Source organism: Panthera uncia, chromosome D4 (assembly GCF_023721935.1).
Source record: "Panthera uncia isolate 11264 chromosome D4, Puncia_PCG_1.0, whole genome shotgun sequence".
Classification (NCBI taxonomy): Eukaryota; Metazoa; Chordata; class Mammalia; order Carnivora; family Felidae; genus Panthera; species Panthera uncia.
The window spans coordinates 71,856,367-71,872,442 of NC_064807.1; the positions used below are offsets into that span (position 1 = coordinate 71,856,367).

The window sequence follows — 16,076 nt, forward strand, 5'->3', positions numbered from 1 at the left end:
TGGTGATGGAGAAATGACAGTGACCATGAAGGCAGTGGCAGCCGTTACTAACAGAGCATTTACTGTGCCAGGCACTGTTCTAAGTGCCTTACATTTATTACCTCTTTTTACCACTTCATGATTTCATTAAATCAATTCATTTCAGGAAAGAGAAGCCAGACATGGAATCTTGGAAAGGGAGATGAGAGCCAGGAGGGGGAAGAAACTTACTATTTGTCTTAGAAGAAGTCACGGGGTTGACTTCTGACCCTGCCAGCAACTACTGACTTTGGGCAAAGTCCCTTCACCTCTGCCCCTCTCCTCTGAAATGGAAATCATGACTCCTGCATTGTAAAGAATTAAATGAAGTAATGGATGTAAAAATCCTGTTGATCACTAGACAGATGTGAGGCATTGAAGGATATGTTATTCCTACCTTACCCCAGACTCAGGCTTCTGGGAACCTTAGCCATTTTCCCCGTTAAGGATGCTGCGTAGATGTTTTCTCTGTGCTGGGCCATGTGCTGGGCGCTAGGGAATCCAGAGGCATGGCTCCTACCCGAAGAAGATGTATGCTCCAGCCTGGAAGACAGGTCATAAAAAGATGACTGAGTGTACCAGCTGGTTGATCAATACCATTTGAATGGCCCAGGCAATAAGTGCTTTAAGAAAACAGGGGAGGGAGATTGGTCCTGTGGCTTGGGGGAGGTGGGAATGGAGCCATCAATGAAAGGGAAGGGCCCTTTCTTCCTTTGCAGAATGTACTTTGAAAGTAAGCCTTTGGCCACAGCCAGGACAAAGAGGTTCGTAAGGCTGAGTCTGTGCCCTGTGGAACAGGAGCACTCTTGTCTTTCGTGATATGGTTAAGAAAGCAACACCATGAAGTTCCAGTGTGGATTTCCAATAGAGGCCCTGAAGGTGGAAAGTTCTGGTGCCCTAGGAGCATTTCCATCTCAGCCCTCCAGCTGGCCTCAGACTTCGGTACCACAGAGCCTCCACTCCTGACCCCCGTGAGCATTGTTCCAGATCTGGTCAGGAGATGCTTCTGGAGTGTCTCCTGGTTGCTTGGGTCTTCTGAGTGATGGGTTGGGAAAAACTAGCCTTCACATCATAAATTTGCTGTCCATTGTAGATTCTGAGCAAAGACTGGAAGTAAAAATATGCCAGAAGGCCACCCAAACATCCCACGAGTTGGGAGTCTGGGACTGGGTGGCTGGACGTCCATTTCTCAGACTTTCAGGGTCCCTTCAGGTCTGAGTTGTGACTCTGCTGGCTAGTGCAGAAGATGACACAACTCAAGGGAAGACAGTCCTTGCCCTGAGGAAGTTACAGTCCATATGGGAAGCTAGACTCAGGGACAGACCCCTTGCTGAGCTGTGTGTCCTCCACGAGCATCCTGATCTGAGCTGCTCAGCCGTTGGGTTGACCCGGACTCCATCCTTTCCTTGCCCCTGCTGTGCTCTGAATTATAAGGAGCCACATTTCCCAGGTGCCCTCGCCCTCCGGACCTCAAGTAGTTGGGCCAGAAGGATGCCCAGCAAGGAGATTGGAAGGTGGGAAGAAGGGCCAAGCCCAGGCTGTTTCTCCCCACTCGCTCTTGCCTCTTGCCTCTTGCAGTGTCTTCTGTGTAGCTACCTCTGGGATCCACTCCCATTGGGCGGCCCTTGCTGAACAGCCCCAACTTCTGTAACACCATCTCTTCCCTTTCTCTCTCCATGCTACTCCTTGGTTGCCTTCCTGTCCCCTGTTTGACTTCTCAGCCCATTCATCACCTGTGTCAAATCTCTATATTAAATTGCCTCCATTTTAAATACCTAGATGGCCTTCTCTTTTTCTGGGTCAGACCCTGTAGGACCTACCTTACCACCCAGATCAGGTCCCTTAGAGTATTTGACTGTTTCCACTCTGAATAATCCCATGGAAGCCATTGTAAGATCATGGCTGTGCTGATGAATTTAGGGTACCAGATTTCTTTTCCCCTTGCAAAGAAAACAGAATTATAGAATAATTTCAGAATAATCTGGCTGTGTAGATTTCTCAGTAGGCACCCACTGGGATGTGAGGAATTACAATCTTTCTTTTCTTCATGGGCCTTTCATCTGGTCGGAAAATGCATGAGCTCCTTCCTTTCCAACTATGTGAGGGACTATTTTGATTTTTGAAAAATTCATGCAGTCATTCTCCCCCTCCCCCTATTTGCCTGGGCTGTTGATCTTGTGATATATTTATAGAGATTGTGGTTGGCTGACCAGGAGTTATTTTGCAATAGGAATTTGTAAGATTTCTACTTCGAGCATGTGTTCCAGACTTCTCTTTCTTTAAAAAGAGAAAAGTCTTTCTTGGAGCATCCACTTTGCCCTCCTATAATTATTTTTGTTTCACAACCAAAGTAAGTTCAGTGTTTTATGCAGTTTTTTCTTTTTCTTTCTTTCTCTTTCTTTCTTTCTTTCTTTCTTTTTCCTTCCTTCCTTCCTTCCTTCCTTCCTTCCTTCCTTCCTTCCTTCCTTCTTAGTTTCTTGTGTGTATTTCTTTTGTTTCTGGTCTTCTGTCTTCTTTGGTATCCCTTTACGCTGAATTTTAATAGGCCACAGCTCCTCCTTCATATAGGGATTGTTTTGCAAATGGGAACGTGGTACCCGATAAAGGGTGCTTTGGGGGCCAGGAGACCCCAGCTTCTGTCTAAAGGGAGGGTGTTGGAATAGTTTGGGGGGGCAAGCCAGCTACCATCCCCAGATTTACCATGCTCACTGCAGACATCCGTAATCAGTCACAGCACTCTCTTCAGCTGAGCTCTGATGTGGCCCCAGAATCCACCTCAACGCGTTGCCCCCCAGGGGCCACTACTAACCGAATAGAATTGGCACTGAAAATACAACCTGTTTGCCATTCTTGGACTAGATGATTCCCTAGACCCCATTCATCACCATGGTTCTCTGATTATTGGCAATAAGGTTCCTTTATGTTTTAAACCAACTGCTTGACCTTTATTAAGCCCCTTCTGTATGCAGCATAGCCCCGGGAGCTGTGGAGCCACAGAGGAGCCTTGAAAAGCTAGCCTTGTGGAAATTTTGCCTTGTGGAAATTTTGGTTGGGAACAAAGCTGCAGAGAGTGGTGATGTTTCCCCGGTGCTCAGGCAGGTTGTCCCTATGGCCAAGGATGGCTTCGTGGGGCAGGGCCTGCGACCCAGCTGGTCAGTGGACTGCAGTCTGTGTGGTGAGACAGCATGAGCAAAGACAGAAACACCAGAATCAGCAAGTTTCAGAAGTAGGAGCGTCCTCAGAACCCATCTGGCCAAAGTTCTCCAACTTATAGGTAGGGAAACTAAGGCTCAGAGGAAAACAGGACTTGCCCACATTTTAATAAATGATAATTTGATACCTAAAGTTCAATAAATGCTAAGTCATTTTAATTGTAAACATTTATATATCGTTTACTATCTACCAGGCATTGTTTTGGGAGCTTTGTAAATGTTAGCTGATTTAGTCCAAAGTATCCTTGTGTGGTGAGCAGTATCATGATCCCCATTTGGCAGATGAAGAAACTGAGTCTCACTCAGAGGGTTAAGTGACTTCCTCCCTGTCACATGGTTTGTAAGTGGTGGAGTCGGGACTTGAACCCAGGCCATCCAGCTCCAGATTCTATGCAGGGAGGCACTGTGCCAAGTAAATTCTGCTGAAGGGATCAGAATATGTTTGGGTTTCTTTGTTTCTTGAATGTATTAATTTTACTCACCACCATCAGGGTAATCATAATGACATCATCCAGATCTGTGGCTCAGGTAGCCTTGTTAACACTAGCTAAGAATTTTACAGACTTTATACCTTTTTATCCACCCAGCAGTTGTGTTTCATGGGGATTTTTTTCCTCTGTTTTACATTGGGGGAAACTGAGGCTGTGAGGTGATGTTTCTTGAGCCTGGTCACGGAGCTACATCCTGGCAGGATTTGAACATAGGCTGCCTGCCTCCAGATGTGAGAGCTGGAAGGCTTCTGAGAGGCCGTCAGTCCAGCAGCCTCCCTGGACAGGTGGACAGAGGGAGGAGGGCAGAATTCGCCCATGCCAGCATTCAGGGGGAGGGGTCTTCTGGTGTGGGGATGCTGCTATTCTGGGCATGTCAGTGTCACTGTGGCCCTGTCACAGAAGGCCCAAGCCCTTTACTTTGGTCCTCCTTGAAGAGGTTTGAGGATAGCCTTTTCCTTTACTGACTTACTTAAAAATACCTAAGGAGGTGACTTTGAAAAACCCTGTCCCCCAATTCTGGGTTCAATAATTGGAGCTTGCAGTTCTCTCTAGTTATAATAGTTTTTTTTCCTCTCTTGAAGCAAAAAAGTCTTTTTTTTTTTTTTTAACTCCCCCCCCCCCCCCCGCTCCGCACCACTTCCTGCTGATCTGAAGCGAATATTTATCACATATTTAATGAGTAATCTGAGTCTTGGCTTGGTGAGGCTGTACCAGGACATGGTTTATGGCTGATCTGGTTTTAACTCGCTCCAGGCGGTTTTCCCTGGAGTTTTCTGTAAAATCATAAACCTGGAGAGAGAATTTTTGTGGAATCCAGTCACATGACTCACTCTTTTGTAAATTGAGAGATTAACTGTGTGACTGTAAAGAACTGAGACGCATTTCTTTTTTGAAAAGAAAACAAACAGGGCAGCATTTATGCACCCAGAGGAGCGTGTCCACTCTTAAAGACGGGGAAGTCACTCGCCAAGGTCACCCCGCCGGGCCTTGGAGGCAGCATGGCATAGGGTTTGAGAACACGGACTCGGAATCAGAGCATCTGGGTTGGGGCCTGGCCGAGCGTCTTTCAACTGGTCCCTGCACCCTGCAAGCCTCTGGGACCTGACCTGGCCCACAGGATTGGGGACTGTCCCTACCACCCGGGGTGGTTGTGGAAATCACTCAAGACGGTATACCCCGTGCTTGAGCCCAGGGCTGGAATACAGGAGGTGCTCAATAGATGCTGGCTGCTCCGGGATCACTAGTATTGTCCCTGTTGGAGGCCCTTTATGCTGGATTACTAGTACAAGCTGGCGCTATGTGGCTGTGAAGGCCCTCCCCTAAGCATGTGACTGATTAGCTCACTTAGTCCTTAGAATGGCCCATGAGCTGGGCACCAGCATCACACCCATTTTACGGAGGGGGGAACTGAGGCACTGAGAGGTCAAGTCACTGAGAGGCGAGGGTCCCGCTAGCAAGTGGCAGGGCTTGTGTCCCACCTGACTCCCAGTGACCGCCACCACCGCTGCTGGTGTTTTGCTTCACAATTTAGTCTTGGAGCCTGAAGGCTTTTTTTGACCGCTGGTCCTGGGGGGAGAGACCAGGCCTCATCTGGCCTTGGCTGAGGCCTCAGCTGACCCTCCCTCGATGCTGGCATCAGCCCCCTGTCGGGTCTTAATGCCTCCATGTTGCCTGCTCCAGCTGCCTTCTGCAGACACAACTCTGACCATGTTTCTCCCTGCCTAAAGCTCTTTGTGTTGGGTGAGAGGTGGAAGGGAACTCCCCATAGTTTCTCTGTAACTTTCCTATAAATACAGGGTTATTTAAAAAATTTTTTTTAATGTTTATTTGTTTTTGAGAGAGAGAGAGACAGAGTGTGAGCGGGGGAGGGGCAGAGAGAGAGGGAGACACAGAATCTGAAGCAGGCTCCAGGCTCTGAGCTGTCAGCACAGAGCCCGATGCGGGGCTCGAACTCACAAACTGCGAGGTCATGACCTGAGCCGTAGTCGGACACAACCGACTGAACCACCCAGGCACCCCTACAGGGTTATTTTAATATAAAAAATTTAAAAAATATAAAAATATATAAAAATTATTTTAAAAAATCCCATAACCTTGCTGGACCTGACCCCAGGAACAGCTTCACCTTTTTTGATGTGGCCTTAGAACTTGTGATCTGCCCCCTCTGGACGAATAGAATTTGCATACATTAAACAACCAGGAATTCTCACGGATCCTTTAGATCCATGTGTGGATTGTGGGCTCCAGCTGTGCTGGCACCAGTGCCCTGGGATGAGACTGAGTCTTGGGGTCCGTCATGAGTCCCGCATGGCCTCCTGGGGGAGCCTGCGGCCTCTTCTGTCTGACGTCAGGACGCCGCCCTCCTTCTAAGGTCCTTGGGTCAGGCCCCACTTCTGTCTCTCCCGGGTGCCCAGATCTGTGCACAGAGATCAGGTCCTCTGCACACAGTCGAAGACAGACCAGCGTTCCTCAATAGCTGCCTTTATTTGTATGTTTTTAAACCTGCCATTTATTGAGTGACTGCTGTGTGCCAGCTCTGCCCCACATGCTCTCCACACACTGTCTTAGGTGATCCTTGGTGCTCCCAGCAATCCTTTGACCCAGAGCTTTCTCTCCTCCACTGCTGTCCCCAACTGTTGCCATCTCTTCCCTGGAAGATGACAGTGGCCTCCATGCTGGGCTCCTTGCTTCCATCCTGCAGCCAGTGGTTGCTTTTGGAGGTGCATGAACTTCAGGAAAGCCCATGAGCCTTGGAGTGAAGCCCAAACCCCTGTGCCTGGTCTGCATGTGCTCAGTAATCATGAGCTGTTGATGGTATGACGGGGACAGTAATGACGAGGTGGTGGCAGTGATGATGACGATGTCAGCATTAGGGTCCTCTGGTCCATCTGGCTGTCCACCAGAGGGAGAAGAACCTGCCTACACCTGGCAATGACTGTGAAAGGAACAAAACTGTACTGGTTCCATTCCTAGGAAATCTGATTTATTTCTTGACCACATGACTTCAGACAACAAGGGCTTGGGGAGGGGCAGAAGGGCATTGTAATGAAGAGGAATAAAGACATTGGTCATTTCTCTTTGTTCTCCCTGGTGGTTGGAAACTTGGCCAGTTGATGACATGTCTGGGCCTCCCTTGGCCTCTGGGCTCCGGACCGGGGTCTAATCAGGAGTTCCCTGTGTGAACCTGGGCATGTCAGTGGGCTGGTCCCTTTGTCCAGGGGTAAGGCCTTCAGAGAAGGCTGTGGCCCTGCAGGCTTCAGTGACCCAGGCTTCCCTGCTGGGCAACATGGGGCCCTTCTCTTTGCCCTCTGGCACTCAGCTTCTGTTAGCTTCATTTGCATCTAGACTGTACATTCTCCCTATTGAGCCAGAGCTCTGTGTGCCCTGTTCCAGCCTCCCTCCCTCGGGGAAGCTCTTTCGACCCTGCAGTCTCCTTGGATCCTGTTGTCAAAGATGCTTGGGGAACCTAGGCCTTTCTCTTGAGAGCACATATCTCGGTTGGGAATTGTAAGTTGATAGTGTGAAATAATTAAGCACAATCACTGCCCATCTCCCTGACCGTTCTTGTGGCTGTTGTGTCCCCAGTAACAACCCTGGTGTCCTGCACACACAGGCACTTAATAGCTTGTATCGGGGTGAATGATGAGGAATGAGGTCTGATTCGGCATCAGTTTCCCACGGCCTTTCTCAGAATCACATGTTTGCTGTGCATTCTATGAATACCCATTGAAAGATGCACTTCTTTGAACTCAGAGCCTTCTCCGGCAGCCAACTCCCACCCCTCCAGCTCGGATCCCTGAGTGGTCTGTGGCTTTGAGTGACCACGTTCAGGTAGAAAGCAAATACAGAATTAAAAACCAGGCATCACGTGCTAGAAGCGTATCACTGAACGTGATGTCAGAAACGGGGTCTAATTAGGGAATTTAGAATATATTTCGTTTCCTGGGAGCGCTATCCTCTTTGTAACATGCAACGCTGTTGTTTGGTGTTGGCACAGTCACCCTTCATAGATGTTTTTCAAGAATGAAAAAGCAGGAGTGGCCTTTGCTTGAGTTGGGGCCTGGTGGTTCAGGAGGTGAATAGTTGATCTACATTGTTTTGGGCCAGGTTTGCCTTGTTGCTTCTAGACCTGAAGGGCCAAGTGTGTAGAGGCAATGGCCATTGACTGGGGTGAGAAGATGTGCGAGCCCTGGCCAAGTCAGGGACCTGCTGTGTGGCCTTGGGCAAGTCACTTGGCCCCTCTGGGTCGTTGGCTAATTCTTGGGCCAAGGGGGATAGTTAAACTGCAGTGTCTCCTGAGCAGGGTTTGGGGGAGGATTTGGTGTCGCGTGACGATCCGTGTCAGGCGTGTGACTCATCTTTTCATGTACCGGAGAGACGATTCCTGTTTTCTTGGTGTGGAGGCCCAAGATTTTTGGTGTCTTCCCTGACTCTTACTTTCTGTCACAGCCTAGATCCAGTTCGTCAGGAGGTCCTGCTGGTTCTACCTTCCAGTATATTCAGAACCCACTTCCTTACCCCCTTGCTGCCACTCCCCTGGTCCCAGCCACACCATCTTTTACCTGGCCTCCTGCCTCCTTCGACCTTTGCCCCTGGTCCATTCTCAGCTTAGCAGCCAGAAGGATCTTGTAAAAATGGAAGTCAAATGATGTCACTTTGCCAAAACCTTCCGGTGGCACTCTAGGGTAAAAGCCAGAGGTCTTCGGTGGCCGCCAAGACCCCACGTGGGCCAGCCTCCTCCCGTACCTCTCCTCCTCTCGTCCTTGCTCATGGCACCCTTGCTGTTCCTGGAGCACACCAGGCACACTCCTGCCCTTGGGTCTTTGCACTGGTCATTCCCTTTGCCCCAGATACCAACTCCCTTACCTTCCATTGTTTGCCTAATGACACCTGCTCTTCTCACCTTACTTAAAACTGCAGCCTGTGGCCCCTCCCTTGGCCCAGCATTCTGACTGCCCTTCCCCTTCTCTGTTTTCCCCTCACGGAACTGATTCCTTTCGAGCATATGATACATTTTACTAATTGATTACGCCTAATGCTTCTGTCTCCTCCAAGTTGAATGTAATCCCCGTGAGGGCAGGGATATACCCCAACTGCCTAGAACAATGTCTGGTGTGTATAGAAGGAGCTCACTAAATACTCACAGGATGAACAAATGATTTTCTCCTGATTTGAGTCTTGTGCCTCAGTGGGACAGACAGGAAATTCCAAGTTAAATTTTGGGGATCCACGGCTGCTGGAAAGGAAAGAGGTGTGTAAGTGAGGCTCAAGTTGTTTGGAACCCACTTGTCCTCCTGTCCTCCGGAATAGTAGGAGACGTAGAATGATCCTCTAGGCAGGGTCTGCTTCTCACTCATGAGTGCAGTGCCTCCTCCAGGCTTCCAGGTCAAGTGCACTTGGCTTCCCTCAGTGCTGAGGCTGAACGTCTTCCTACAGGGTCAGTTGTACCTGTTAGTAATATAAAACAGTATTTTTATATTCAAACATATGCACGTGTGGAGTACACAGGCTTATTTTGGAGTATTGTGCACTTGATACTTGTGAATATAACATTCATGTGAATTAAGAGAGACGAGGAGACTTGAAAGGCATTTGGGCATGTGGGGAACTTCTTTTCTCTCCTGAGTTCACATTCACTTTTCCCTTCCAAGGGAGGAGAAAGCCAAGAAGTAGTAAATGTTGGGTATTTGGAATTGTCCATCAGTGGATTTGAGTTTGTCCACCCAAAGCTGAGCACAGTAGGCTTTCAAGGAATATCTGTTGAATGAATAAAGGAGTGAGTGATTATTTAAGATCAGTTGTTGTACTTCATCCTAGTTGCCAATGCAGATCATTTATTCATCTAAGCAACTTCATTGTCATTGTTTCCCGAGAAATAACCTAATGGATTCAACCATATTTGCTGAATGTTTGCCGTGTGTCAGGCCCCAAGCTGGGTGCTGGAGTCATGGCCACATGTGGGATGTGGTCTTTGTCCAGTAGGAGCGCCCGGCCTGGGGGACATTGGTGCTCCAGGAACTGTGGATCCCATCCCATAGAGTTGGTAAGAAGTGCTGGTGATGGCGTGTTAGGAGTGTTGGGGGAACAGTGAATAGGGACACGTCAGATCTGGCGGGGGAGATGGGGGGAGTCATTGATGTCTCCCAAGAGGAAGCAGTTTTTGCATTGCAGTAGGGGAGGGAGAAGGCAAGATCCTAATTATACCACCATGGGAATGTGCTGTATCGGGTCTGTCTTGGGCTTAACTGGCTGAGGCACCATTTTGGAGATGCCGTCTCCAAGATGGCGGCCCTCCTCCATCCTCTCAGGGCTCAGGGGACCATGAGCACCCACATTCGCAGTGGTACCTCAGCCTTGCTGAGCCTCTGGCTTGGTTCTCTTATCGCAGAAAGGCATTTCATTCTTCGAGATCAGGCAGCCAGGACCCAAGGAGCTGTTTTCCTCCATTGTGCAAGCATGACAAATCATTAATTTTTGATTGATTTGCTTAGAATTATGGGCGCCCCAGCATTCTTTCCGCCGCTGAACAGCTGTATAACAAATGAATATATCAGTGTGCACAAAAGATTGGAGATCTAAGAGAAGCAATTACGTTGGCCACCCTCCCCCACCCTCACCCCTTCCCGGGCAATGAAGGGAGGAAATTTTTACCAGAAATTCCTCAAGTGGCTTTAAAAAAAAAAAAAATGCCTTTTTATAATTGAATTAAATCTTTATCTCTTTATCTTTTGCAGCAGATTTCCAAACACATACCAGTTCCCCACGTGCTTGGGTTCTATCCATCCAGGAGGAATCTTTAATAATGAAATTTCAACTCGTGAATTAAAACCAAAATGAAAAAAAGAAAAAGAAAAAAAAAAGGAGCAAATTCTACCCCTCCTTTTTTCCTTCTTTTTTTTTTTTTTTTTTTTGGGGTTGCTGCTATTCCTTTAAGATTTTGGAACCGTACCAGTGCACTAAATGTGACCTCCATAACTTTTAAATTAAGAATTTATGCTGGCTTGAAATTTATGAAATATTTCAGCATGAAAGAAAGCCTTTTTCCCTCAGGAAAATTGAGCAATAAATCACAGCACTGTGGATTTACTGCCCTAGAGCCAGCGAGAGATAGGATTTTTTTTTTTTTTTTTGCTTCATTCTGAAAAAAAAAAAATGTAATCATATAAGACAGCTTAGCTGCTATCCTCCTACTCTCTAGAATTTTTAATTTCAGCTGTTTCTGCTTGGATTTATTTCCAATATTCCTGCTCGGCTTTTCAATTTCCTCAGTTATTAAATTTTAATTCAGTGCATTAGCATTTAAATTAAAAAAGGGTTTATTTTATCGAAATCGTTGGCCAGCCCCCATCCCGTAGCACACGAATTGCCTGTTTCTGCCATTTGCACAAAATGTGAAATGCAGCTAATGTCCTACAACTTACATTTGCACAAATTCAGAAATAAAATTTCTGGGTTTGGAATAATATTTTCTTTCCAAGAAAATCCTTAATAAGAGAATGGAAAAGAACAACTTAACATTCATTTGGGAGGGAAGAGGAGGGTCGAATGAAACCGAAAATAGCTTTGCCCAGGTCCTAAGGAGAAACTGGTGTAAAAGGAATGGATGGGGTGGGCAAAGGGGGCCAGGTGCCCTTGTGGAAAGCTGGGGTGTGTGTGGATGCCTGTACCCCCACCTTGTAAACGTGAGGAGGAGGGTCTCTCATGCGCCCACTGTGCCCCGCCCCATTTCACTTGCCATAGAGGGGCTTGGTTAAGATTGGATCAGCTCCATACAGAGAAACAGAGATGAAGGGTGGCAGGAGACCTGATTTAACTCTCATGCCTCCCGTCCCGTTTCTACCAATGAGAACCTCAGGTCCATGGAAAAGGAAGGAGCCTGCCCAAGGTGAGACCCAGACAGAGCCAGACAGAAGCTGCATCTCTAGGAGCACATGGTCCATTTGCTGCTGGATTTCCATTGCTCAAGTGGGTACTACAGATACCTGGCCTGTGTTTAGTACCTAGTACTTAACAAGTACTAAGTACTTACTTCTCAGTGTATTTGGTATCGTTTTGACCAGCCCTTCAGAGGAAGCCTCAGAGCTGTGGGGTCTGGTGGATGCTAATGAGATGCTGGCTTGTAGCATGGGATTTGGATCACTCCCTGAGACAGGCCGGGTAGAACCCTGGAGCAGAGCAGGTCGGCCCTGCCCCTCGCTCATCTGCCGTGCAATCAGTACTTAGTCCGTGCTAGGTACTTTTACACGCGTTACTTTATTTATCAGAAGTCTCGCCAGTCCTAGGAGATAGTCGTGGGGTTGGCATATTGCCATTTTGCATCTGAGGAAACTGAGGCCTTGAGGGTGCAGGTGGCTTACCAAGAATCATACAGCCCGGAAATGGCAAAAGCAGGGCTCCAAACTCAAGAGCATCTATTGACGCCAGACCCCATGCCATTCATCTTCAATGCAGATTGAGAAGCAGGTCAGATGACCCTGGATAAAAGTGAGTTAGTTGGTGGTTTAGGTTGAATCTTAGGAAATGGCTGGTATTAGACCACTTGGGAAATGACTGTCAGAGGTTCAGAGGTTCAGCTTAATTCAAGCAGTAAGTAGTTGTGAGGATGCAGGCAGAGCTCGCCTGGCATCTCACAGATCTCTCCACCTGAAGGTCGGCGCCCTCAGCTCTGTGGGCTTCCGCTGGGGCTGGGAGGGCCCCTCGCGGCTGGTCTGGACTCAGCCAGGCCCAAGTGCCATGATTGACGGGAGCTGTGATATGAACACGTGCTTTCTCGGACATCTCTGCCTTGCGCCTGTCGTCCACCAATGCGCCCACCTCATCAGCTCCGATAAGCGGCCACGTCACATCTGCCCAGGTGGCCCTCGGCCCTCCAGCGGCTGCGTTTCCTCTGCCGCACCGTCTGAGTTTCTGTGCAAGGATTTGTTTGGACAACTGAACATTTTTAGCATTTTGTCTTTGTTTTATAAAAATTGGTGGAAAACAAAACTGAGAGTTGCTATTGGTGGCAAAAGCACAAGTATCACAAACATTAAAAGGGAAACGTAGGTGGAGATGATAAGGTGTGCCAGAGACAGAATCTTTTCTCCTACCTGGTGTCATGTTCACTGTCCTCATGTGATCAACCCTGGGTGAAACGGGGAAGGAAAAGGACCCCCCCCAAAAAAAAAAGACAACATGAAAATATGTATGAAATGCTAGAAATACATGGCCCAGAGTTGAGTCTGAAAGATGAGAGATCATTTGGGATTTTATAATGTTTTAAAGCTCTCTGGGGCAGAATTTCCACCCTTTACCACTTCTGCCTCTTAGGATATGAAGATTAAAACAAGTTCTTCCCATTCACTTTCCATAGAAGTTTTGGGGAATGCAAGATGTCGGAAAGAGGCTGTAACTGATCCCATTCTTTTGCTCCCAGTGAAATAATATGCAAACCATTTTCCGCTTTCTTGTTTCTTCCACTGAAGTAATACACCAGCATCCCATTAATTTCTCCCTCCCAGGCTTCACGTTTCTACCTCCTTACTTGTCCTTCATCTTTGCATTTCCCCGGTCGGGGCAGTGGGGGCTGTGTGGGTTTCCCTCATTTCCCGATTGGCTCCTCTTCTGAATGTTGGCGGGAGATAAAATATTCCAGAGCTGAGCGAAGAGGGCACCGGAGTGACCAGACCTAGGCTTGTAGCTGTGGGATGTTGGATAAATGACTTACATTCTTGGACTCTTGTTGCCTCACTTGTAAAATGGGGATATTGTGTATGTATGTTGGGGGACCGACCCATCAGGAGGACTGAATAAGAAGCATTAAATGTGCGGACACTGGCGTCTGATGGGAAGTTAGCTGGGGGAGGGAGTCTGGACACCCCTGGGGGCCAGGCTGGAGGGCCGAGCGTAAGGCAAGACGGAGCAGCGGGCACTGTGGAAAACGAGGTATGGCGGCTCTAGCTGGCTGTGGTCATGTGGGCCTGAGTGCTGCTTTCACATGCTGAAATCCGGCCTTCTTTGGGTGAAATCCTTGGTGTTTTTACATATTGACCGCATTGAAGTCCACCATCTGGTTTTGCCGGTTTGCAACTTCTTGTAAGCGCGCTCATCCAAAGGTGGCTGCTGTTGTCTTTCTTTTAGGTCCACAATCCTGAAATTCAAAAACCTTGAAAGCAGAAAGATGTTTTGTAATTGGTGAGGTGGCACAAGTTGGCCTGGAGGGAGAAGAGACTCATTCCGTCTTCACTGAGCCTCTGTAGGGCTGACCGCATACGTTTCACTCTGGAAGTATCACTGTGTGCTTGAGTCGGGGTCGGGGGGTGGGGTGTCTCCCCAGACCCTGCCAGGGTGTTTCAAAATACAGAACACATGCGCTACATTACCTTTCTAAACTTGGAAGGATTCTGAATTTGGAAACACATGTGTGCCAGAGTTTTGAACCTGCATTATTCTAAGTGTGATTACTATTATTGTAAATGCTTTGACAAAGCCAGGAAAACGCATCTTCGACCAGTGCGTCCTTCCCATATCTGCAGCCTACTTCAGCTTCTGCATAGAGGTCCCCCCAATACCAGCCTAGTGGTCAGGAACCCCAGGTATTGGTCATTCAGTCCTCATGAGACTTCAGGCAGCTCCCTCCTGGCTCAGGCTCTAGGTCTCTCCATCTGAACCAGAACTTTATGATTTCTGAAATTTTCATTTGGTCAGCCTTATCTCCCTGTCCACCCCTACCCCACCCCCACCCCCAAATAAAAAGAGATTAAGAACCAGTACTCTCTTGTCTCTCCCTGCTAGGAGGGTTGGGGGACAGAATATTTTAACATAATAGGATTTTCCCCCTCCGGTTGGTAGGAATAAATCTGCGGCTACTGTTTTATTGGAAATCCCAGATGAAAATAAAAATGGTGCAATTCAATCTCAGATTTAGCTGGTTACTTACTTTTCACTGAGTCCCCAGGGCCCTGTGGTTGCTGGGTTTGTGTTGGCAGTGGGTGCTCCTCTGGATTTAAAGGGCCAAGCAAATTCCGGGGGTGGGGGCGGGGGGTGGGGTGGGTGGTCTGACTCCCTCTTACCACTAGGGGCAGATTTTCCCCACCTGGAAGAATGGAGCAGGGGTTTGTGCTAGCTCTCCCTTCTGTCTGGAGGCGGGTGTCGAGGGGGAGCTTGGTGGGGCATCAGTGGGTAGAGTCTGTGGTTTTCCCCCATGGTTGATGGAGGTGTTTTGGGTTTCTTTTGCAGGCTGACGGAGCCAGTGCAGCTGGAAGGAAAAGCACGGCAAGCAGGTACGCTCCCCGTGCCCATGGCTGTCCCCTTCCCTGCCCCCCCCCCCCCCATTTCACAGCTGACAGCCACCTCTCTCTGGTCCTTCCCTTCCCCTGAAAGGGGGTGGGTGGTCCAGGCCAGCTCCCTTGGCTGAGAAGTATCCATACTTCCCCGGAGGATGTGCGGTCGTGGTCAGCACTTCCGAGCCCCACCGCTCCAGCCCCCAGTACCCTCTCTGAGCAGCCACGAATGGACCAAGGATGACTGGGTTCTGAACTGGCCTTTGGGCGCTCGAGCTGGGGGGAATTATGGTGAAGCACGAGACTGGGCAGAGGACCGGGCTCGAATCCCATCTCGGCTGCCGTGCAGTGACCTCCAGAGCAGCCTGCCCATCCCATCCCATCCTAGTCTGGAACTCGTGGCCCAGCTTGAGTCCTGTGCTTGTCTCCCTGAACCAGCCCCCCCCCCCCCCAACAGCGGGGGGGGGGGATACTCTGCGTGCCCCCCCCGGGGCTGTGGCCCCCCCCCGGGGGGGGGGGGGGGGGGTTGGGGGGGGGGGGGGGGGGGGGGTCCCTCAAGGAAAGCTGGGCGGTCATTCCCGAAGAAGGCGGGAAGAGATGCTGGATAGGCCCATGCTGCAGATGTCTGCCTCTGGTGGTGGCACAGGCAGGCACTTGGTACATGTCAGTGCTGTTTCTGCTGTCGCCGTGTTCCCTCAGGGAGGGCGGAGCTGGAGTGGCCAAATGACCTTTACGGGGGCCACTGGAGATAGGAGGAAGGCAAGGGACAGACGAGAGTTGGCTCTCCAAGCCACACACACCAGATGTGGACCGGGCTCTAGGATTACCTACTGGAGTTGGGGTCAGAGTATGAACGCCAGGCAGAGGAACTTTCCCTTTAGTCCACAACTGGTTCTTTAGAACGTTAAGAGATTTTTGTAGAAAAGAGAGGGTCTGTGGCCAAGTGAGTGTGAAGGACAGTGGGTTCAACAGAGGCAACAGATTTCTTTGCTGTGGGTCCTTTTCAGTCTCTCACCTGCTCACGCGTGCGCCTGACAACATCTGGGATGAGAATTCCGTATTACTTCCAAGTTGTTTAACTGTGGAACCCTTTT

General features: G+C 49.0%; 1 protein-coding gene across 5 annotated transcripts in view; it reads left to right on the plus strand.

Annotated features, from left to right (window-relative positions):
- Positions 1–16,076, plus strand: part of ZNF618 (zinc finger protein 618) — a 184,622-nt gene that overhangs the window by 86,272 nt on the left and 82,274 nt on the right. For all 5 annotated transcript variants that reach the window (XM_049637166.1, XM_049637156.1, XM_049637202.1 and 2 more), the window contains exon 2: positions 14,939–14,982. In XM_049637166.1, coding sequence (XP_049493123.1) covers positions 14,939–14,982 — 44 coding nt within the window. The remainder of the gene's footprint in view (positions 1–14,938; positions 14,983–16,076) is intronic.